The sequence below is a fragment of the Glandiceps talaboti genome, chromosome 6 (assembly GCF_964340395.1).
Source record: "Glandiceps talaboti chromosome 6, keGlaTala1.1, whole genome shotgun sequence".
NCBI lineage: Eukaryota > Metazoa > Hemichordata > Enteropneusta > Spengelidae > Glandiceps > Glandiceps talaboti.
This window is the reverse complement of record NC_135554.1, coordinates 2,101,348-2,127,815: the sequence shown is the minus strand read 5'-3', so window position 1 is coordinate 2,127,815 and position 26,468 is coordinate 2,101,348. Positions and strand designations below refer to the sequence as shown.

The 26,468-nt window shown below is 37.6% G+C and overlaps 1 protein-coding gene across 1 annotated transcript in view; it reads right to left on the bottom strand.

Moving 5' to 3' along the window:
* LOC144436669 (required for excision 1-B domain-containing protein-like) overlaps window positions 1–26,468 on the bottom strand; it is a 46,022-nt gene that overhangs the window by 9,244 nt on the left and 10,310 nt on the right. Inside the window, exons 2-3 of the mRNA XM_078125512.1 lie at window positions 20,324–20,412; window positions 8,688–8,892 (exon numbers count right to left, since the gene is read on the bottom strand). Coding sequence (XP_077981638.1) covers window positions 8,688–8,892; window positions 20,324–20,412 — 294 coding nt within the window. The remainder of the gene's footprint in view (window positions 1–8,687; window positions 8,893–20,323; window positions 20,413–26,468) is intronic.

The window sequence follows — 26,468 nt, the reverse complement described above, 5'->3', positions numbered from 1 at the left end:
TATAAAAGGCAGTCATCTGTGAAGAGGTGAAGATTGATATCTTTGGAAATATTTTCAGAGATATAAATGAAAGAGAAGAGGTCCTAATACGGTACCCTGTGGAACACCCGAGTCAACTGAAACTGGTATTGAAAGTTCTCCATCATTAGCATTAGTTTCTAATGACACCTTGACCCTCATCTTCAATGTCAAATAGGCATTATGTAAAATGCATATATATAGATGACATAAATGGGTCTATTTGTACTAACCCTTGTTTAAATATCAGGTATACCGGTAGTAGTTCATCACTTCATTCTATTCCCTTTGCTGTCGTGTCCTAACAGTGGCCAATTTTGACAGGTCTCACACTTGAAGCATAGTAGAGACCTCATGTGAGTATCTACACCTATGTTTCCCAATCAACAGCTTTCTAATGAGACCTTGACCTTTAAGTTTTAGGTCAAATATCTGAAAATTCACAAAGTGTGTATGCAAACCTACATTGACTGGCTGATTTCAAACAAATCTGGTACTGAGGTCAGCATATATCAATTTTGCTATGTGGTATTAACACTACTGGCCAAATGGTGGCTGTCTTTATCGTGACTGAAGCTTTGTAGTTAGTCCTCATTTGAATATCTCCTCAAAATTCATGATGACTTTTCAGATAACAAAGTACCCTTTGACCATAACCACTGATTTCAAGATCAAAAGACCCATAATGTATTTTGGCTGAGATGTTATTTTGGGTATATGTTCTATGGTACTTTTTAGGAGGTATTAAAAGGGGGGTGTCTGTCTGTCTGTCTGTCTGTCTGTGTGCAGGTCTGTCTGTCTGTCTGTCTGTGTGCGGGTCTGTCTGTCTGTATATGTGTCATTTTTTTTTAAACGGCTGAAATTTGGTACATATAATGTTTCGGGTAATGGCTAGACTTAATTAGGGAAATTTGCATATCAATGAAATAATAATAAATTAATATAATAATTACTTTATTCATCATGAAAATTCCTTTGCATTGACAGAAATAAAAGTTACAACATACAGATAAATACATTTACATTTAGGTTACAACATACACATAAATACATTTAATAATAATAATAATAATAATAATTTATTCTCAAATTAATGATAATAATACACAGCAGTTTTTTATATACATTGTACTGTAGAGAAAAAGACTGAAAAATAGTTAGTCAAGCAACTAATCGAGTTCAGCCTCGTCACAATATTTATATTATTTTTTTTACAAAATCAGTTATTTGACGTGTTCCTATTTACATTTAGGTTACAACATACAGATAGATACATTTACATTTAGCAGCAATTACATGTGGTTAATGATTTGATTTGAACTTGTAAAACAAATTTTAACAAGTCATTAAAAATGACATAGTCCCTGCTATGCTTGGGTTTTAAGGAACTGGCAGTTTATGTTGTCATTTTCTTGATATCACTACTCTGATCACACAACAACACTTGTGTCTGAGTTATGGCTTTGGACATGAAAACTGCGCCAACAAAATCACTGCCAGGCAGCCATATCGGATTGTATCACAACGAAAATGGATATGCATATGTATGTCATAGAACACTGTCCTAATACCAACTTTGAATGAGATCTGTTCAAGCATGTCTGAGTTATGGCTTTGGACATGGAAAATTCGCAAACAAAAAGGCTGCCAGGCAGCCATATTGGATCGTATCACGACAACAATGAACATGCACATGTATGATATAGAACACTGTCCTGAAACCACCTTTGAATGAGATCTGTTAAAGCATGTCTGAGTTATGGCTTTAGGCAGGGAAAATTTGCAAACAAAATGGCCGCTAGGCGGCCATATTGAATCGTATCATGAAACAAATTGACGTGCATATGTATGCCATTATATGTTGCCCCTGGTCCAGGCATCTCCAAGAAACGGCTCTGGACAGACGGATGCATGGACACACGGACAGACAGAACCCAATCCATAAGTCCCCGTCCTGGACTTCGTCCGGCGGGGACTAATTATTGACAATATAAATGTCAAAGCCATACTTACACAACCTGGAAATTCAACTGCACTGTGTCATCAGTGGTCTGTACCGTACATCAAACTTTCAAATAGTACAGTGACACCTTGATACTCATTACAATATTATGATAATTACACTAACAGGCCTACTGTTACTATTATTGTAGTATATGGCTATGTTATGTCGCTAATATGAAGACCAGGGCATGGTAGCAATATACATGTACATAGTATGCAAGATCAAAACAAAAATGGCGGCACCCAGTGAACTGTATACGCATGTTCTGTGGGCGAAGTATATCACTGAATGATCGTTTGACTGTCAGGGTTGATGAGAATTTTGATTCATTAGCATGGCACAGCAATGTCAATTAATCACGCTCATTTTCCAGGGGTTTCTAGAGGTAGGGAGCATATTCCAGACTTTTCCAGGGAGGGTCAAGGGTTTTCCAGGACCGGTTGGACCTTGTTTATAAGTAATTGACCGATTTTTTGTGAATATATCTTTGGTTATTTGGCTGTTGCTATGGGCGTGGTGTTGTTGCTAGGCATATTTGCATACATTTTTTGAATGTTTATTCCCTTACCTATCAATGTCTGGTATTACCTTTACAATATAATTCATCATTTGGCTGTTGTTATTGGCATGGTCTTTAACCTTTGACTAAAATTGACATTTTTCAACCTAATTTGCATATCACAATGGTATGCCCATGTTGTGAGTTCATCTAAATCTACGTATATCCAGAGATATCCCCTTCAAATTTGAGCTCAATCTGCCCAGTAGTTTTTGAACTTAAGTTTTTTGACCAAACACCACATTTTTTACCAAATCACATACTGATGTTTAAAGATCATTTTGATTTGAACAATTTCCCAACTACACACCAACGGTAATATACCCAAAAAATATCATGGAATCAGTCCAGAGGGTGTTGACTTTAAGTTATTTACACACACACACACACACACACACACAGACAGACACAGACAAAGACACAGACACAGACACAGACAAAGACACAGACACAGACACAGACACAAACACACACAGACACAGACACAGACAGACAGACACACACACACAGACAGACAGACACAGACACGGACACAAACACACATCAACATAGACTGAGACATATACTTTACCATGCCTATATAGCAGAGCTGAACTTCTTACTGAACCTAAGAAATTCAGTTGTGCTAAAAAATGTCCCAGTTACAGCTAGTGTAGGTTTAAGTCAGGGCAAATTACTTTATAAAACTCCTGACTCATAAAAGGGTTTTAGAGCAAATTACTTTATAAAACTCCTGACTCACGAAAGGGTTTTACAGCAAATTACTTTATAAAACTCCTAACTCACAAAAGGGTTTTAGAGCAAATTACTTTATAAAACTCCTGACTCACAAAAGGGTTTTACAGCAAATTACTTTATGAAACTCCTGACTCACAAAAGGGTTTTAGAGCAAATTACTTTATAAAACTCCTGACTCACAAAAGGGTTTTACAGCAAATTACTTTATAAAACTCCTGACTCACAAAAGGGTTTTAGAGCAAATTACTTTATAAAACTCCTGACTCACAAAAGGGTTTTACAGCAAATTACTTTATAAAACTCCTGACTCACAAAAGGGTTTTAGGGCCAATTACTTTATAAAACTCCTGACTCACAAAAGGGTTTTAAAGCAAATTACTTTATAAAATTCCTGACTCACAAAAGGGTTTTACAGCAAATTACTTTATAAATCTCCTGACTCACAAAAGGGTTTTACAGCAAATTACTTTATAAAACTCCTGACTCACAAAAGGGTTTTAGGGCAAATTACTTTATAAAACTCCTGACTCACAAAAGGGTTTTAGAGCAAATTACTTTATAAAACTCCTGACTCACAAAAGGGTTTTACAGTAAATTACTTTGTAAAACTCCTGACTCACAAAAGGGTTTTACAGCAAATTACTTTTTTTATAAATCTCCTGACTCACAACAGGGTTTTAGAGCAAATTACTTTATACAACTCCTGACTCACAAAAGGGTTTTACAGCAAATTACTTTATAAAACTCCTGACTCACAAAAGGGTTTTAGAGCAAATTACTTTATAAAACTACTGACTCACAAAAGGGTTTTACAGCAAATTACTTTATAAAACTCCTGACTCACAAAAGGGTTTTAGAGCAAATTACTTTATAAATCTCCTGACTCACAACAGGGTTTTAGGGCCAATTACTTTATAAAACTCCTGACTCACAAAAGGGTTTTAAAGCAAATTACTTTATAAAATTCCTGACACAAAAGGGTTTTACAGCAAATTACTTTATAAAACTCCTGACTCACAACAGGGTTTTAGAGCAAATTATTTTATAAAACTCCTGACTCACAAAAGGGTTTTAGAGCAAATTACTTTATAAAACTCCTGACTCACAACAGGGTTTTAGAGCAAATTACTTTATAAAACTCCTGACTCACAAAAGGGTTTTAGAGCAAATTACTTTATAAAACTCCTGACTCACAAAAGGGTTTTACAGCAAATTACTTTATAAAACTCCTGACTCACAAAAGGGTTTTAGAGCAAATTACTTTATAAAACTCCTGACTCACAAAAGGGTTTTACAGCAAATTACTTTATAAATCTCCTGACTCACAACAGGGTTTTAGAGCAAATTACTTTATAAAACTCCTGATTCACAAAAGGGTTTTACAGTAAATTACTTTATAAAACTACTGACTCACAAAAGGGTTTTAGAGCAAATTACTTTATAAAACTCCTGACTCACAAAAGGGTTTTAAAGCAAATTACTTTATAAAACTCCTGACTCACAAAAGGGTTTTAGAGCAAATTACTTTATAAAACTCCTGACTCACAAAAGGGTTTTAAAGCAAATTACTTTATAAAACTCCTGACTCACAAAAGGGTTTTACAGCAAATTACTTTATAAATCTCCTGACTCACAACAGGGTTTTAGAGCAAATTACTTTATAAAACTCCTGACTCACAAAAGGGTTTTACAGCAAATTACTTTATAAAACTCCTGACTCACAAAAGGGTTTTACAGCAAATTATTTTATAAAACTCCTGACTCACAAAAGGGTTTTACAGTAAATTACTTTATAAAACTCCTGACTCACAAAAGGGTTTTAGGGCAAATTACTTTATAAAACTCCTAACTCACAAAAGGGTTTTACAGCAAATTACTTTATAAAACTCCTGACTCACAAAAGGGTTTTACAGCAAATTACTTTATAAAACTCCTGACTCACAAAAGGGTTTTACAGCAAATTACTTTATAAAACTCCTGACTCACAAAAGGGTTTTAGAGCAAATTACTTTATAAAACTCCTGACTCACAAAAGGGTTTTAGAGCAAATTACTTTATAAAACTCCTGACTCACAAGGGGTTTTAAAGCAAATTACTTTATAGAACTCCTGACTCACAAAAGGGTTTAGAGCAAATTACTTTATAAATCTCCTGACTCACAACAGGGTTTTAGAGCAAATTACTTTATAAAACTCCTGACTCACAAAAGGGTTTTAGAGCAAATTACTTTATAAAACTCCTGACTCACAAAAGGGTTTTACAGCAAATTACTTTATAAAACTCCTGACTCACAAAAGGGTTTTAGAGCAAATTACTTTATAAAACTCCTGACTCACAAAAGGGTTTTACAGCAAATTACTTTATAAAACTCCTGACTCACAAAAGGGTTTTAGAGCAAATTACTTTATAAAACTCCTGACTCACAAAAGGGTTTTACAGCAAATTACTTTATAAATCTCCTGACTCACAACAGGGTTTTAGAGCAAATTACTTTATAAAACTCCTGACTCACAAAAGGGTTTTACAGTAAATTACTTTATAAAACTACTGACTCACAAAAGGGTTTTAGAGCAAATTACTTTATAAAACTCCTGACTCACAAAAGGGTTTTAAAGCAAATACGGCGTATGCCGGTTATCGAACTTCCGGTTGTTTCGCAGGAAAGTATCGCGAGAGGGCGCACCATATCTGGCAAAGTGAGGGCCAGAATTTTCGTCGTGGCATCTAATAGTATGGCGATGTATGAAGCTGTCAACAAAATGGGCGTAAAAGAACTCCGTGCATTCATAAAAGAGTGGAAAATTACTACTTCTAAATCTACTAGATATCGCCAGAAATGCTGTCAACCTTGGTCTTGAAACACTAGAAAATGATAATTTTCTGAGAGAACGGACGAGGAGACGAATAGTGGATGTCAAGCATCAAAAGATAGAACTAATCGACAGCGGAAACATTGAAAGTTGGACGGAGGACCTTCGAAATATACCTGATGTAGACATGATAAACATATTTCTTTACCTTACTGGTGTCTGTTGCTGGACAAAAGAACGATTAGAAAATTACAAATCTGACAACAGCTTCCAATCTGATTAAAATCCGATGTAGATGTCGGCTAATCGTTCATTGCTATTTTACCTTCGTTATTTTGCCTGAATTGACCTTCGTGGTACATGTTTACGTTTTTGTCCTGATCGGTAGTGGAGGCGATCAAACATGTACCACGAAGGTCAATTCAGGCACAATAACGAAAGTAAAATAGCAATGAACGATTAGCCGACATCTACATCGGATTTTAATCAGATTGGTTTTATACAAGCTGCAATAACTGTAGCGTATATTGTGATTTTGAGGGTTCTTTCCTCTGTGTTTGTACCTTTTTCCGTTCCAATGTTTGACTGGAAGCAATCGCTACAATTTCTCCAACGGTAACGCAAATGGACGAGGTCACACTGAAAACGTGAGTGAGATGTCAGTGTACTACACGTTTCAAAATGTTGCTACTTTTGGGTTTTCCTCACGTTCGAATTGCAGAGCCAAACTTACGCGAAATATTAGGAGAACGAGAGGTTAATTTGCTATTTCGTTATTTGATGGGCGATAATGCAATATTATAGTGTAAAGTTACGGGGAATGACAGAAAATCTTTAGTCAGTGGTTACGATGCCTATAGACTCTATGCTTTGCAACAATGCTCTACAATTCTGGCCCTCACTTCCGGTTCTAAAACAGCGCCCCTAGTGGCCAAACAATCATATCTTTTATCTTTTCGGGGCTTTTTCGATAACCGGAATACGGCGTATTACTTTATAAAACTCCTGACTCACAAAAGGGTTTTAGAGCAAATTACTTTATAAAACTCCTGACTCACAAAAGGGTTTTAAAGCAAATTACTTTATAAAACTCCTGACTCACAAAAGGGTTTTACAGCAAATTACTTTATAAATCTCCTGACTCACAACAGGGTTTTAGAGCAAATTACTTTATAAAACTCCTGACTCACAAAAGGGTTTTACAGCAAATTACTTTATAAAACTCCTGACTCACAAAAGGGTTTTACAGCAAATTATTTTATAAAACTCCTGACTCACAAAAGGGTTTTACAGTAAATTACTTTATAAAACTCCTGACTCACAAAAGGGTTTTAGGGCAAATTACTTTATAAAACTCCTAACTCACAAAAGGGTTTTAGAGCAAATTACTTTATAAAACTCCTGACTCACAAAAGGGTTTTAAAGCAAATTACTTTATAAAACTCCTGACTCACAAAAGGGTTTTACAGCAAATTACTTTATAAATCTCCTGACTCACAACAGGGTTTTAGAGCAAATTACTTTATAAAACTCCTGACTCACAAAAGGGTTTTACAGCAAATTACTTTATAAAACTCCTGACTCACAAAAGGGTTTTACAGCAAATTATTTTATAAAACTCCTGACTCACAAAAGGGTTTTACAGTAAATTACTTTATAAAACTCCTGACTCACAAAAGGGTTTTAGGGCAAATTACTTTATAAAACTCCTAACTCACAAAAGGGTTTTAGGGCAAATTACTTTATAAAACCCCTGACTCACAAAAGGGTTTTACAGCAAATTACTTTATAAAACTCCTGACTCACAAAAGGGTTTTACAGCAAATTACTTTATAAAACTCCTGACTCACAAAAGGGTTTTAGAGCAAATTACTTTATAAAACTCCTGACTCACAAAAGGGTTTTAGAGCAAATTACTTTATAAAACTCCTGACTCACAAGGGGTTTTAAAGCAAATTACTTTATAGAACTCCTGACTCACAAAAGGGTTTAGAGCAAATTACTTTATAAATCTCCTGACTCACAACAGGGTTTTAGAGCAAATTACTTTATAAAACTCCTGACTCACAAAAGGGTTTTAGAGCAAATTACTTTATAAAACTCCTGACTCACAAAAGGGTTTTACAGCAAATTACTTTATAAAACTCCTGACTCACAAAAGGGTTTTAGGGCAAATTACTTTATAAAACTCCTAACTCACAAAAGGGTTTTACAGCAAATTACTTTATAAAACTCCTGACTCACAAAAGGGTTTTACAGCAAATTACTTTATAAAACTCCTGACTCACAACAGGGTTTTAGAGCAAATTACTTTATAAAACTCCTGACTCACAAAAGGGTTTTACAGCAAATTACTTTTAAATTATAAAACTCCTGACTCACAAAAGGGTTTTACAGCAAATTACTTTATAAAACTCCTGACTCACAAAAGGGTTTTACAGTAAATTACTTTATAAAACTCCTGAATCACAAAAGGGTTTTAGAGCAAATTACTTTATAAAACTCCTGACTCACAAAAGGGTTTCACATTTTAAAAAAAATATAAACCATAACATACCAATTCTAGTTTATTTTTTTCTTCATCCTGTACTATCCTTACAATTGCAGCCAAATCATTTCTACTATGTGAATTCTTTAGTTTCTCTTCTATTGCGATGATATCTTTGGATATTTTACTGAATTCTTGAGTCATTTCATGTACAGCTTGTCGATATTTGGGAAAGTCATAGTTCGGAGCGCCACTGAGATACTCATGGTGATGACTAGAACAAAAAAAATAAGATGCAATTATAAAAACATGCAACCTGGTGGTTGAAATACGTCTGCTGATTTTTAGTTATTACATAACTGGTACAGAAGATGGACAAGGTGAACCTCTGATGTTGTATTAGTTGTCATGAGCATTTACAAGAATTAGTTCAGTTATGATCAATTTGATCTAACAACCCATAGTTGGTTTTGTGGTAAACAAAAAAACATACACTTGATATAATGTTGGCGGTGTTCAGAGTCCCTTTCCCCTTTATTACAAGTGGCCAAGTGCTCTAAACAGTCACTACTAGCACTCAAGTGTTCTAGTGTTACCCTGGTACATACAGTCACTACTATTGGCCAAGTGGTCTAGTGTTACATACAGTCACTACTATTGGCCAAGTGGTCTAGTGTTACATACAGTCACTACTAGCACTCAAGTGTTCTAGTGTTACATACAGTCACTACTATTGGCCAAGTGTTCTAGTGTTACATACAGTCACTACTAGCACTCAAGTGTTCTAGTGTCACATACAGTCACTACTATTGGCCAAGTGTTCTAGTGTTATAAACAGTCACTACTATTGGCCAAGTGTTCTAGTGTTACATACAATCACTACTAGCACTCAAGTGTTCTAGTGTTACATACAGTCACTACTAGCACCCAAGTGTTCTAGTGTTACATACAGTCACTACTAGCACCCAAGTGTTCTAGTGTCACATACAGTCACTACTATTGGCCAAGTGTTCTAGTGTCACATACAGTCACTACTAGCACCCAAGTGTTCTAGTGTTACCCCGGTACATACAGTCACTACTATTGGCCAAGTGGTCTAGTGTTACATACAGTCACTACTAACACCCAAGTGTTCTAGTGTTACATACAGTCACTACTAGCACCCATGTGTTCTAGTTTTACCCCGGTACATACAGTCACTACTATTGGCCAAGTGGTCTAGTGTTACATACAGTCACTACTAGCACTCAAGTGTTCTAGTGTTACAAACAGTCACTACTATTGGCCAAGTGGACTAGTGTTACATACAGTCACTACTATTGGCCAAGTGGACTAGTGTTATATACAGTCACTACTAGCACTCAAGTGTTCTAGTGTTACATACAGTCACTACTATTGGCCAAGTGGACTAGTGTTATATACAGTCACTACTAGCACTCAAGTGTTCTAGTGTTACATACAGTCACTACTAGCACTCAAGTGTTCTAGTGTTACATACAGTCACTACTAGCACTCAAGTGTTCTAGTGTTACATACAGTCACTACTATTGGCCAAGTGTTCTAGTTTTACATACAGTCACTACTAGCACTCAAGTGTTCTAGTGTCACATACAGTCACTACTATTGGCCAAGTGTTCTAGTGTTATAAACAGTCACTACTATTGGCCAAGTGTTCTAGTGTTACATACAGTCACTACTAGCACTCAAGTGTTCTAGTGTTACATACAGTCACTACTAGCACCCAAGTGTTCTAGTGTTACATACAGTCACTACTAGCACCCAAGTGTTCTAGTGTCACATACAGTCACTACTATTGGCCAAGTGTTCTAGTGTCACATACAGTCACTACTAGCACCCAAGTGTTCTAGTGTTACCCCGGTACATACAGTCACTACTATTGGCCAAGTGGTCTAGTGTTACATACAGTCACTACTAACACCCAAGTGTTCTAGTGTTACATACAGTCACTACTAGCACCCATGTGTTCTAGTTTTACCCCGGTACATACAGTCACTACTATTGGCCAAGTGGTCTAGTGTTACATACAGTCACTACTAGCACTCAAGTGTTCTAGTGTTACAAACAGTCACTACTATTGGCCAAGTGGACTAGTGTTACATACAGTCACTACTATTGGCCAAGTGGACTAGTGTTATATACAGTCACTACTAGCACTCAAGTGTTCTAGTGTTACATACAGTCACTACTATTGGCCAAGTGTTCTAGTGTTATATACAGTCACTACTAGCACTCAAGTGTTCTAGTGTTACATACAGTCACTACTATTGGCCAAGTGGACTAGTGTTATATACAGTCACTACTAGCACTCAAGTGTTCTAGTGTTACATACAGTCACTACTAGCACTCAAGTGTTCTAGTGTTACATACAGTCACTACTAGCACTCAAGTGTTCTAGTGTTATAAACAGTCACTACTAGCACCCAAGTGTTCTAGTGTTACCCCGGTACATACAGTCACTACTATTGGCCAAGTGGTCTAGTGTTACATACAGTCACTACTAACACCCAAGTGTTCTAGTGTTACATACAGTCACTACTAGCACCCATGTGTTCTAGTGTTACCCCGGTACATACAGTCACTACTATTGGCCAAGTGGTCTAGTGTTACATACAGTCACTACTAGCACCCAAGTGTTCTAGTGTTACATACAGTCACTACTAGCACCCAAGTGTTCTAGTGTCACATACAGTCACTACTATTGGCCAAGTGTTCTAGTGTCACATACAGTCACTACTAGCACCCAAGTGTTCTAGTGTTACCCCGGTACATACAGTCACTACTATTGGCCAAGTGGTCTAGTGTTACATACAGTCACTACTAACACCCAAGTGTTCTAGTGTTACATACAGTCACTACTAGCACCCATGTGTTCTAGTTTTACCCCGGTACATACAGTCACTACTATTGGCCAAGTGGTCTAGTGTTACATACAGTCACTACTAGCACTCAAGTGTTCTAGTGTTACAAACAGTCACTACTATTGGCCAAGTGGACTAGTGTTACATACAGTCACTACTATTGGCCAAGTGGACTAGTGTTATATACAGTCACTACTAGCACTCAAGTGTTCTAGTGTTACATACAGTCACTACTATTGGCCAAGTGTTCTAGTGTTATATACAGTCACTACTAGCACTCAAGTGTTCTAGTGTTACATACAGTCACTACTATTGGCCAAGTGGACTAGTGTTATATACAGTCACTACTAGCACTCAAGTGTTCTAGTGTTACATACAGTCACTACTAGCACTCAAGTGTTCTAGTGTTACATACAGTCACTACTAGCACTCAAGTGTTCTAGTGTTATAAACAGTCACTACTAGCACCCAAGTGTTCTAGTGTTACCCCGGTACATACAGTCACTACTATTGGCCAAGTGGTCTAGTGTTACATACAGTCACTACTAACACCCAAGTGTTCTAGTGTTACATACAGTCACTACTAGCACCCATGTGTTCTAGTGTTACCCCGGTACATACAGTCACTACTATTGGCCAAGTGGTCTAGTGTTACATACAGTCACTACTAGCACTCAAGTGTTCTAGTGTTACAAACAGTCACTACTATTGGCCAAGTGGACTAGTGTTACATACAGTCACTACTATTGGCCAAGTGTTCTAGTGTTACATACAGTCACTACTAACACCCAAGTGTTCTAGTGTTACATACAGTCACTACTAGCACCCATGTGTTCTAGTGATACATACAGTCACTACTATTGGCCAAGTGGTCTAGTGATACATACAGTCACTACTAGCACTCAAGTGTTCTAGTGTTACATACAGTCACTACTAGCACCCAAGTGTTCTAGTGTTACCCCGGTACATACAGTCACTACTATTGGCCAAGTGGTCTAGTGTTACATCCAGTCACTACTAACACCCAAGTGTTCTAGTGTTACATACAGTCACTACTAGCACTCAAGTGTTCTAGTGTTACATACAGTCACTACTAGCACCCATGTGTTCTAGTGATACATACAGTCACTACTATTGGCCAAGTGTTCTAGTGTCACATACAGTCACTACTAGCACCCATGTGTTCTAGTGTTACCCCGGTACATACAGTCACTACTATTGGCCAAGTGGTCTAGTGTTACATACAGTCACTACTAGCACTCAAGTGTTCTAGTGTTACAAACAGTCACTACTATTGGCCAAGTGGACTAGTGTTACATACAGTCACTACTATTGGCCAAGTGTTCTAGTGTTACATACAGTCACTACTAACACCCAAGTGTTCTAGTGTTACCCCGGTACATACAGTCACTACTATTGGCCAAGTGGTCTAGTGTTACATACAGTCACTACTAGCACTCAAGTGTTCTAGTGTTACAAACAGTCACTACTATTGGCCAAGTGGACTAGTGTTACATACAGTCACTACTATTGGCCAAGTGGACTAGTGTTATATACAGTCACTACTAGCACTCAAGTGTTCTAGTGTTACATACAGTCACTACTATTGGCCAAGTGGACTAGTGTTATATACAGTCACTACTAGCACTCAAGTGTTCTAGTGTTACATACAGTCACTACTAGCACTCAAGTGTTCTAGTGTTATAAACAGTCACTACTAGCACCCAAGTGTTCTAGTGTTACCCCGGTACATACAGTCACTACTATTGGCCAAGTGTTCTAGTGTTACATACAGTCACTACTATTGGCCAAGTGTTCTAGTGTTACATACAGTCACTACTATTGGCCAAGTGGACTAGTGTTACATACAGTCACTACTATTGGCCAAGTGTTCTAGTGTTACATACAGTCACTACTATTGGCCAAGTGGACTAGTGTTACATACAGTCACTACTAGCACTCAAGTGTTCTTGCGTTACATACAGTCACTACTAGCACTCAAGTGTTCTAGTGTTACATACAGTCACTACTATTGGCCAAGTGTTCTTGTGTTACATACAGTCACTACTAGCACTCAAGTGTTCTAGTGTTACATACAGTCACTACTATTGGCCAAGTGGACTAGTGTTACATACAGTCGCTACTATTGGCCAAGTGTTCTAGTGTTACATACAGTCACTACTAGCACTCAAGTGTTCTAGTGTTACAAACAGTCACTACTATTGGCCAAGTGTTCTAGTGTTACATACAGTCACTACTATTGGCCAAGTGGACTAGTGTTACATACAGTCGCTACTATTGGCCAAGTGTTCTAGTGTTACATACAGTCACTACTTTTGGCCAAGTGGACTAGTGTTACATACAGTCGCTACTATTGGCCAAGTGTTCTAGTGTTACAAACAGTCACTACTATTGGCCAAGTGTTCTAGTGTTACAAACAGTCACTACTATTGGCCAAGTGTTCTAGTGTTACATACAGTCACTACTATTGGCCAAGTGGACTAGTGTTACATACAGTCGCTACTATTGGCCAAGTGTTCTAGTGTTACATACAGTCACTACTAGCACTCAAGTGTTCTAGTGTTACAAACAGTCGCTACTATTGGCCAAGTGTTCTAGTGTTACATACAGTCACTACTAGCACTCAAGTGTTCTAGTGTTACATACAGTCACTACTAGCACTCAAGTGTTCTAGTGTTACATACAGTCACTACTAGCACTCAAGTGTTCTTGCGTTACATACAGTCACTACTATTGGCCAAGTGTTCTTGTGTTACATACAGTCACTACTAGCACTCAAGTGTTCTAGTGTTACATACAGTCACTACTATTGGCCAAATGTTCTAGTGTTGCATACAGTCACTACTAGCACTCAAGTGTTCTAGTGTTACATACAGTCACTACTATTGGCCAAATGTTCTAGTGTTACATACAGTCGCTACTATTGGCCAAGTGTTCTAGTGTTACATACAGTCACTACTATTGGCCAAGTGGTCTAGTGTTACACACAGTCACTAGTGGTGGGCAAGTGTTCTAGTATTAATTACAGTCACTACTAGCACTCAAATGTTCTAGTGTTACATACAGTCACTACTAACACTCAAGTGTTCTAGTGTCACATACAGTCACTACTAGCACCCATGTGTTCTAGTGTTACCCCGGTACATACAGTCACTACTATTGGCCAAGTGGTCTAGTGTTACATACAGTCACTACTAGCACTCAAGTGTTCTAGTGTTACAAACAGTCACTACTATTGGCCAAGTGGACTAGTGTTACATACAGTCACTACTATTGGCCAAGTGGACTAGTGTTATATACAGTCACTACTAGCACTCAAGTGTTCTAGTGTTACATACAGTCACTACTATTGGCCAAGTGGACTAGTGTTATATACAGTCACTACTAGCACTCAAGTGTTCTAGTGTTACATACAGTCACTACTAGCACTCAAGTGTTCTAGTGTTATAAAGTCACTACTAGCACCCAAGTGTTCTAGTGTTACCCCGGTACATACAGTCACTACTATTGGCCACGTGTTCTAGTGTTACATACAGTTACTACTATTGGCCAAGTGTTCTAGTGTTACATACAGTCACTACTATTGGCCAAGTGGACTAGTGTTACATACAGTCACTACTATTGGCCAAGTGTTCTAGTGTTACATACAGTCACTACTATTGGCCAAGTGGACTAGTGTTACATACAGTCACTACTAGCACTCAAGTGTTCTTGCGTTACATACAGTCACTACTAGCACTCAAGTGTTCTAGTGTTACATACAGTCACTACTATTGGCCAAGTGTTCTTGTGTTACATACAGTCACTACTATTGGCCAAGTGGACTAGTGTTACATACAGTCACTACTATTGGCCAAGTGTTCTAGTGTTACATACAGTCACTACTAGCACTCAAGTGTTCTAGTGTTACAAACAGTCACTACTATTGGCCAAGTGTTCTAGTGTTACATACAGTCACTACTATTGGCCAAGTGGACTAGTGTTACATACAGTCGCTACTATTAGCCAAGTGTTCTAGTGTTACATACAGTCACTACTTTTGGCCAAGTGGACTAGTGTTACATACAGTCGCTACTATTGGCCAAGTGTTCTAGTGTTACAAACAGTCACTACTATTGGCCAAGTGTTCTAGTGTTACAAACAGTCACTACTATTGGCCAAGTGTTCTAGTGTTACATACAGTCACTACTATTGGCCAAGTGGACTAGTGTTACATACAGTCGCTACTATTGGCCAAGTGTTCTAGTGTTACATACAGTCACTACTAGCACTCAAGTGTTCTAGTGTTACAAACAGTCGCTACTATTGGCCAAGTGTTCTAGTGTTACATACAGTCACTACTAGCACTCAAGTGTTCTAGTGTTACATACAGTCACTACTAGCACTCAAGTGTTCTAGTGTTACATACAGTCACTACTAGCACTCAAGTGTTCTAGTGTTACATACAGTCACTACTAGCACTCAAGTGTTCTTGCGTTACATACAGTCACTACTATTGGCCAAGTGTTCTTGTGTTACATACAGTCACTACTAGCACTCAAGTGTTCTAGTGTTACATACAGTCACTACTATTGGCCAAATGTTCTAGTGTTACATACAGTCGCTACTATTGGCCAAGTGTTCTAGTGTTACATACAGTCGCTACTATTGGCCAAATGTTCTAGTGTTACATACAGTCACTACTAGCACTCAAGTGTTCTAGTGTTACATACAGTCACTACTATTGGCCAAATGTTCTAATGTTACATACAGTCGCTACTATTGGCCAAGTGTTGTATTTGGTCCGAGTATTGTATTGGTGTATTGTTGAGTTTTTGGTGACAAGATCAGATAAATAGAGTGGTACTTTTTTGCTTATACATTTACTGACAATATTTTTGAAGTGTTGATCGTGTCTTTCCTGAATAGTTGGCCAATTTAGAGAATTTCTGGCAAGTGTTACATGGTCTGATTTTTTAAGGCCACATTGAATTCGTACAGCAAAATTTATGATACCTTGAAGACTACTTTTCAAAGTGAGATTACAATTAGAAAAGACTGTGTCACAGTAGTCTAAAAGGGAGAAGACAGTAGCAGCTATTACATTCTTTCTGACTTTTTCCGGTATACAACGCCTAACACGTGCCAGTCTTGTTAGACGGAAACCACATGCCCTACGGAGATAAGACACATGGTTTGACCAACTGAGTTCAGGGTCCAGTTTCAAGCCTAAGCAGGTAGCAGACTTAGTAGCTTTGATAGTAATATCTTGAAAGGACAGAGAATTAATGTGATTTGGTATTTTCTTTAGTTGTTGACGTGTACCGAAGAACATATACTGATATTTAGAGATATTTGGTTTCAAAGTATTTGCATGGAACCATGTAGTTAAACGATTAATTTCGTATTTTAAGTCATTGTGAAGTACATCAATATCGGCAATGGTACTGTTTTTCAGAATATTGATGTCATCTGCAAAACCATAAATTGGAGTGTTTGAGTGAAGCCAAGTAGGAAGGTCATTAATATATAGTGCAAATAATAAAGGTCCACAGACACTGCCTTGAGGTACTCCAGTTTTGACCTGAATACAATTTGAAGATATGTTGCCAACTTTTACACTTTGAGTTCTACCTGATAGGTAACTTCTGAACCACTGAACTGCAGATGGATGAAAGTTGTAACGTTGAAGTTTACTGAGAAGGATAGTGTGATTGACTGAATCAAACGCCTTTGAAAGGTCTAACATAAGAAGAGATGAAATTTTCCTATTGAACATGTTATCAAGTATATCATCACACATACGCTGTGTGTTCTAGTGTTACATACAGTCACTACTATTGGCCAAGTGGTCTAGTGTTACACACAGTCACTAGTGGTGGGCAAGTGTTCTAGTATTAATTACAGTCACTACTAGCACTCAAATGTTCTAGTGTTACATACAGTCACTACTAACACTCAAGTGTTCTAGTATTATATACAGTCACTACTGTTGGCCAAGTGTTCTAGTGTTACATACAGCTACTACGACTGGCCAAGTGTTCTAGTGATACAAACAGCCACTACTATTGGCCAAGTGGTCTAGTGTTACAAACAGTCACTACTAGCATCCGTGTTCAAGTGTTACATAGTCACTATTATTGACCAAGTGTTCTAGTGTTACATACAGTCACTAGTAGTGGGCAAGTGTTCTGGTGTAAAGACAAGAGGAAATCGGGGTACCAGGAAAAACCGGCATTGCTCAGTTGGGTCAAACTTAGCAATCTCACTTACACAAGTCACTGCTAGTGGCCAAGTGTTCTAGTGTTACAAACAGTCACTACTATTGGCCAAGTGTTCTAGTGTTACATACAGTCACTACTATTGGCCAAGTGGACTAGTGTTACATACAGTCGCTACTATTGGCCAAGTGTTCTAGTGTTACATACAGTCACTACTAGCACTCAAGTGTTCTAGTGTTACAAACAGTCGCTACTATTGGCCAAGTGTTCTAGTGTTACATACAGTCACTACTAGCACTCAAGTGTTCTAGTGTTACATACAGTCACTACTAGCACTCAAGTGTTCTAGTGTTACATACAGTCACTACTAGCACTCAAGTGTTCTTGCGTTACATACAGTCACTACTATTGGCCAAGTGTTCTTGTGTTACATACAGTCACTACTAGCACTCAAGTGTTCTAGTGTTACATACAGTCACTACTATTGGCCAAATGTTCTAGTGTTACATACAGTCGCTACTATTGGCCAAGTGTTCTAGTGTTACATACAGTCGCTACTATTGGCCAAATGTTCTAGTGTTACATACAGTCACGACTAGCACTCAAGTGTTCTAGTGTTACATACAGTCACTACTATTGGCCAAATGTTCTAGTGTTACATACAGTCGCTACTATTGGCCAAGTGTTCTAGTGTTACATACAGTCACTACTATTGGCCAAGTGGTCTAGTGTTACACACAGTCACTAGTGGTGGGCAAGTGTTCTAGTATTAATTACAGTCACTACTAGCACTCAAATGTTCTAGTGTTACATACAGTCACTACTAACACTCAAGTGTTCTAGTATTATATACAGTCACTACTGTTGGCCAAGTGTTCTAGTGTTACATACAGCTACTACGACTGGCCAAGTGTTCTAGTGATACAAACAGCCACTACTATTGGCCAAGTGGTCTAGTGTTACAAACAGTCACTACTAGCATCCGTGTTCAAGTGTTACATAGTCACTATTATTGACCAAGTGTTCTAGTGTTACATACAGTCACTAGTAGTGGGCAAGTGTTCTGGTGTAAAGACAAGAGGAAATCGGGGTACCAGGAAAAACCGGCATTGCTCAGTTGGGTCAAACTTAGCAATCTCACTTACACAAGTCACTGCTAGTGGCCAAGTGTTCTAGTGTTACAAACAGTCACTACTATTGGCCAAGTGTTCTAGTGTTACATACAGTCACTACTATTGGCCAAGTGGACTAGTGTTACATACAGTCGCTACTATTGGCCAAGTGTTCTAGTGTTACATACAGTCACTACTAGCACTCAAGTGTTCTAGTGTTACATACAGTCACTACTAGCACTCAAGTGTTCTAGTGTTACATACAGTCACTACTAGCACTCAAGTGTTCTTGCGTTACATACAGTCACTACTATTGGCCAAGTGTTCTTGTGTTACATACAGTCACTACTAGCACTCAAGTGTTCTAGTGTTACATACAGTCACTACTATTGGCCAAGTGTTCTAGTGTTACATACAGTCACTACTATTGGCCAAGTGGACTAGTGTTACATACAGTCGCTACTATTGGCCAAGTGTTCTAGTGTTACATACAGTCACTACTAGCACTCAAGTGTTCTAGTGTTACATACAGTCACTACTAGCACTCAAGTGTTCTAGTGTTACATACAGTCACTACTAGCACTCAAGTGTTCTTGCGTTACATACAGTCACTACTATTGGCCAAGTGTTCTTGTGTTACATACAGTCACTACTAGCACTCAAGTGTTCTAGTGTTACATACAGTCACTACTATTGGCCAAGTGTTCTAGTGTTACATACAGTCACTACTATTGGCCAAGTGGTCTAGTGTTACACACAGTCACTAGTGGTGGGCAAGTGTTCTAGTATTAATTACAGTCACTACTAGCACTCAAATGTTCTAGTGTTACATACAGTCACTACTAACACTCAAGTGTTCTAGTATTATATACAGTCACTACTGTTGGCCAAGTGTTCTAGTGTTACATACAGCTACTACGACTGGCCAAGTGTTCTAGTGATACAAACAGCCACTACTATTGGCCAAGTGGTCTAGTGTTACAAACAGTCACTACTAGCATCCATGTTCAAGTGTTACATAGTCACTATTATTGACCAAGTGTTCTAGTGTTACATACAGTCACTAGTAGTGGGCAAGTGTTCTGGTGTAAAGACAAGAGGAAATCGGGGTACCAGGAAAAACCGGCATTGCTCAGTTGGGTCAAACTTAGCAATCTCACTTACACAAGTCACTGCTAGTGGCAAAGTGTTCTAGTGTTACATATAGTTACTTATAACACTCAAGTGTTCTAGTGTAAAAACAAGAGGAAATTGGAGTGCCAGGGAAAACCAGCATTGCTCAGTGGGGTTAAACTTAGCAATCTCACCATACAGACCTCATTAATTTTTAATCGAATGAAGCAGAGAATCAGGTTTGAATGCAGACTGCAGTGGTAAAACTGAGAGGCACAAATACTGATAATGGCATGGCCCTGTGTCTATACAACCTATATACACATTGATGATATGCCTAGACCATCATTACACTATATATGTTTACATTCAATGCTTACCCATCGAATACTATGTATGTGTGTACCCTTTCTTCTTGTAAGCTGTAAAATTTCCTGATCAGCTCTTTGACACTTTCATCTGTCTCACACTAAAAGAAAATATGCATAGTAAACATTCCTGTTGTATATACCAGTATATTACATAGTAAATATTTGTATATACCGATATATTACATAGTAAATATTTGTATGTACTGGTATATTACATATAGTAAATATTTGTATGTACTGGTATATTACATAGTAAATATTCAAACTTAGCAATATATATATATATATATATATATATATATATATATATATATATATATATATATATATATATATATATATATATATATATATATATATATATATATATATATATATATATATATATATATATACAGTAGACCCTCGCTAACTCGCGGGTGTCCGGGTCCATCAAGAAACCCGCGACTTAGCGAGGGCCGCGACTTAGCGAGGTGCTCATTATATATTCATAACCACACATTAACACACATCACACGTCAGCTTTTCTTCATTCTTCAGTAATGTGCAGATGAAACTAGTACAGTACATGTTTTATGAGTGCAACTTCATTGGCGATATTCATTAAAAAAAATAAGATACGCACGAAATCAAAGTTTCAATATTCAGTAAATCCAGGGTAAATCTTTTCAGTTCACGAACATGACGGTATGTATTCGAAATTTATTGTGATGGACGCATGGACGTAATATTGTAACAGTCCTGGGTAAATCTTTGAGGAAGATTATCGTACAATTGTGTGACTCTCAAAGCATCAATCGCGGCAAGACTTTCTTTTTTGTTTTTTGCACGGTCGACAAAGTAACAGTACAACTTACAAACTCACGCCTGGCGGCCATGGTAGGGCCAAGAAATGCTGTTGAATTTCCGGGTTGCGGAAGTGCAGTTTTGACTTTTATATCATCGAATAACGGGATTTGTTTTAAATATTCTAAAACAACAACTAATTTTTTATGTTTCTCAGTACAGTAACATTCCTAAATGATGAGGTTGAGTTGAGAAATCGCAAGGTTCGGCAACACGTGGCGTGATGCATGATGTCGGTAGATATATAAACATAAAGACGCAAGTGATGAACGAATTCAGTTGATCGTATTATCAAACTCTTCATTAGAGTCTAAGGAATATGGAAATCCATGATGACAGAGCCAAAAGTTATTACAAATTACAATGTAAGTTAGAACACAATATGTAACATGGTGTAGGAACACTTATTATACCAACTTTTGTTCAGATAAAACAAAGATACTATAGTATATGCTGTGTTTGTGGATCTCATTAAAGTTTTAATGTGTTTAGGTTGAACTTCTAATATGTTTTTGTGTGTGATAGGTATTAGCCGGCACACATGAACCATTGTTCCCCCAAAATGTGCATGTTTCCATGATAACTACTACAGCCATATCTTGGTCCAATATCACAATTTGTCTCCCTGTAGTTCAGCAATGGAAACCTGGAGAGTAACTTAATGTTTTGTAGGACAGCTTTATCCTGAAAATAATGTAAGGTTTCTATATATCAAATTACTTTGTTAGAGTCTAACAAATCATGAAATATATGATGACAGACCTGAAGATTGATTATAAAGAAAGTTACAACACTTTTTGTAAAATGTTGCAGAAAGACTAAGACCAACATTTGTTCGGATAACATACAGGTACTATGCGTTTGGTTCGTATATCATGTCAACAATTTAATAGCTCGCGCAGCAACAGCAAAGCTGCCGCGAAGCAGCTCAATGACTAGTACACATGCGCATCGTATATACTATGCGAACAAAATCAGTGGTTCTCCCAGGGATGCATTGCGGTGCGCAGTAACTACACATGCGTCTTCCATATACTAGGTGCATTCTCCATGCGCTACCGTATCGTCACATAGCATAGGCGACATAACATCACCATGCATTGCAATATCGTAACAGTAGGCGTGTTCGCATGATTATCGTAACATTGTAATGAGTATCGAGGCATCACTGTACCCCAAGGAGAAATTGTTACACTATTTGGAAGTTTGACACATGGTGGTACACGATACAGACCACTGATGACACAGCGCAGTTTAATTTCCAGGTTGTGGAAGTGTGGTTTTGACATTTATATTGTCGATAATTGATTTTTTTACATGTTCTAAAAAGAATAACTACTTTCCTGTGTTTGTTGGTACAGTAACATTCCTAAATCATCGAGTTGAATTGAGAAATCATGATGTTCAGCAACAAGTCAACAAAACATTTGTCCAAAGACCAACGTACATTGGTGGAGGATGTATGACAAGTTGGCTGATTGAAAATGAACAATATTAATCTAATGGCTATGATGGATTTTGAAACCAACAACTGCATAGAGTGTTGACTTTCTTTACTTCTCGTCCATGTCAGAGAATTAGATGTCATTCAAAAAAATAAATTTTGATGGTCAATACCCCTGGAAAATGACCCAAATCAAGTGTATCAACCCTGTCCCACGCAGCCGGTCACAAATGAATCTACCCTGCGCCAGCTTATGGGCTTTGCCTAGTTATGATATTATGTTTAGGTTGAACATTTGTGACAGGTATCAGCCGGCTGCATACAAGAATCATTCTTCCAAAAGAACATGTATTCAGATACCTAGCTCTGGATGTATGCGCTACGATGTTCGACACGTCTTTCCATCTCCGATGACGTGTCGAACATCGTAGCCCATACATCCAGAGCTATCAGATACCATACAGGTACTACATGTATACATTCTCGTCCATGTCAGAGAATTAGATGTCATTCAAAAAAATAAATTTTGATGGTCAATACCCCTGGAAAATGACCCAAATCAAGTGTATCAACCCTGTCCTACGCAGCCATTGACGAAATGTCAATGGAAGTATCCCACCGTGGGTTATAGTATTATACTTCCATAGTTCGTCATAAACGTTGCACCTAACTGTTTATAGCTCGCGTAGCGGCAGCAAAGCTGCCACGTAGCGGTTCAATGACTAGTATGCATGCGCGTCGTTTGTATTTGTCTGTTATGTAAAAATTTTGCTGTCTTGTGGTATATTTTTGTCCTTCTCTGGACCATGGGTCTGTAATAAAGTTTAAATAATAATAATAATAATAATAATAATAATATACTATGCGAACAAAATTGGTGGTTCTCCCAGGGATGCATTGCGGCGCACAGTGACTACGCATGCGCCTTCCCTATACTTCGTGCAAATTCTACGTGCATTCTCCACGCTACCGTATCGTCATATAGCATAGGCGACATAACATCACCATGCATTGCAATATTGTAACAGTAGGCCTGTTGGCACGATTATCATAACATTGTAACGAGTATCGAGGCATCACTGTACCTCAAGGAGAAATTGTTACACCATTTTGAAGTTTGATGCATGGCGGTACGCGATACAGACCACTGATGACATAGCGCAGTTTAATTTCCGGGTTGTGGAAGTGTGGTTTTGACATTTATATTGTTTTTTGTACATGTTCTAAAAGAATAACTACCTTCTAAAGTGGTGCGACGATGCGAATTTTTTTTTTCCTAATTTTTTTTTTTTTTTTTTTGCAAATTAGTAAATACACATTTTTTTGACACTTTACATACTCTGTTCTATCATATTTATCTCTTGAAAAACTTCCTTTTTCTTCAAAGCAGTTTAGGCTTTGTATTTAAGCAGTCTTGGCATGTAGGGTAGATTTCAGGCACTTGTTCTCCTGATACCAGGAATAAATAAGGAACGGGAAAGCAAAAATTATCGGAAACAAGCGACCTATTGGTCAGAATAGCTCCGCTGTTGTTTTTAATTTATTTTTTTATTTTGGTAACATGTAGAAGTGGTTCAGTTCTTCAGCTCTTCACTATGCAGTTTTGTTTTAGCGATGTAATAAAGTGGTTAGTGGTTTCATATGATGTCTCACTATAAAACACATTTTACACAGAAAGTTGGTAATGTATTGTACTTTTATACCATAGTCACCATTTTATTAAAAAAATACCGCCAATGGCGTTGTAGCACAACTGTACAGTTTTTAAAAATGCTAACATGCGAACAATAAGTCTTCATTTGGTGAATGACTATCCAGTTGCCTATCCAACCATGTTGCTATCTTTACGATATATGCTATCATTTGGCTGTTGCTATGGATGTGGTCTTGTTGCTAGGCATATTTACATACATTTTTTGAATGTTTATTCAATTGTCTATTAATCTCCATTGTTATCTTCACAATATATGTGATCATTTGGCTGTTGCTATGGGCGTGGTCTTGTTGCTAGGCACACTTGCATACATTTTTTGAATGTTTATTCATTTGTCTTCTATTCCTGTTGTTATCTTTGCAATATATGTGATTATTTGGCTGTTGCTATGGGTGTGGTCTTGTTGCTAGGCAAATTTACATACATTTTTTGAACATTTATTCAATTGTCTATTAATCCCTGTTGTTATCTTTGTGAAATACACGACCGTTTGGCTGTTGCTATGGGCGTGGGCATGGTCGCTACGGTATTTGCATACATTTTTTGAATGTTTATTCATTTGCCTACCATATGATGTTGTTATTTGACCAAAATATACTGCCATTTGGTTGTTGCTAAGGGCGTGGTCATGGTTGCTAGGGCCAATTTTGTCAAAATGTTTTGAAGAATAACATGCAGAAACATCTCACCAAGTTTCAGACTCGGTGACCAAGTACTTTTTGAGATATAAGTTTTTGACCAAAAATGAACATTTTTACACCTAATTTGCATATCACTCATGGAATCATGGTATGCTTAATATTTCTTTGTCCATACATCCCTAGATACATTCCCATTAAATTTCAGCCCAATCTGCTCAGTAGTTTTGGAATTATAGATTTTTAACCAAAAAGACACATTTTTAGCCCTAATTTGCATATCACTGATGGAATCATCCCGTCATGGACAAATCTTACTTTACATCCCCTTAAGAATGTTCCCACCAAATTTCGCACCAATCTGCCCAGTAGTTTCTGAGTTTAAGTTTTTTGACCAAAAATCACATTTTTTGACCCAAATCACACATCTGTGATGCGATCATTTCGATTTGAACAATTTCCCAACTAGACACCCAAGGTAATGGACCCACCAAATATCATGGCAATCGGTTCAGCAGTTTTTGACTTTAAGTTGTTTACACACATACACACACACACACACACACACAGAGACAGACAGACAGACAGACAGACAGACAGACAGACAGACGCCGGGCGATCCCTATGGCACTACTGAACCTCAGTTCAGTTGTGCTAAAAATCTACTGTTATGAAAAATTACACAAAATCTCAGAAAAATAATGACTGGGAAATGCACACAAGAAAAAGAAAAAAAGAGGATTTTGAGGTTGGCTATAAATAATTCCAGTGTCTTACAGCTTTAACCCTGGAAAATTTTTAATGATGAATGAAATAAACTAGGGATCTAAAATAATTTTGAGGCAATTCGAATTTCAATTTTCTAACAAATTTACCAAGTCAACAACATTCAACTTGTACTAGTTGTAGTAGACATAACATCGTCTGATATTTTAATTTTGTTTTCATCATTCCATTGTATTTAAACCTTGTACTTGACATTTCGCAATATTTATAATTCTCAACAAATTACCTCAACATGCCTCACCTCGCTCGTACTCAAAGCAGTCCAGGTATGATCACTGACGAGTCGTGCTTGCATACGGAGTAATCCGGGACTCGATTCTGACAATTGTCCCTACTATTTGTTTAGAGTCAAGTCAGCAACATAGACTTGTGCACCGCCTGTCGTATGTACGCAGGGCTAACCACTGGCATGACCAGAGAGAACCTTTACAGATTTACATGTAAAATGGGGAAAGATACGAAAAACATAATGCAAAGTCTGAAGCCAAATTAAAGTTGTAATTATTTTAATTATTTTTACCTGCCAAATATTTGCATTTTGGAAATGGCAAGACACGTTCATGTCATTTAACTTTACATGTAAACTGTCGGCCAATAAACAAAGTTTTTGGTCGATTCACAGTCGGCAGTGAGACTGCTCTTGCATAACTTCAACCACATGCCAAGGCATGCCTTCCTTATGCGAGTTGTCTTCACTCTGGTTCACTGTCACTCCAAATTGCACGA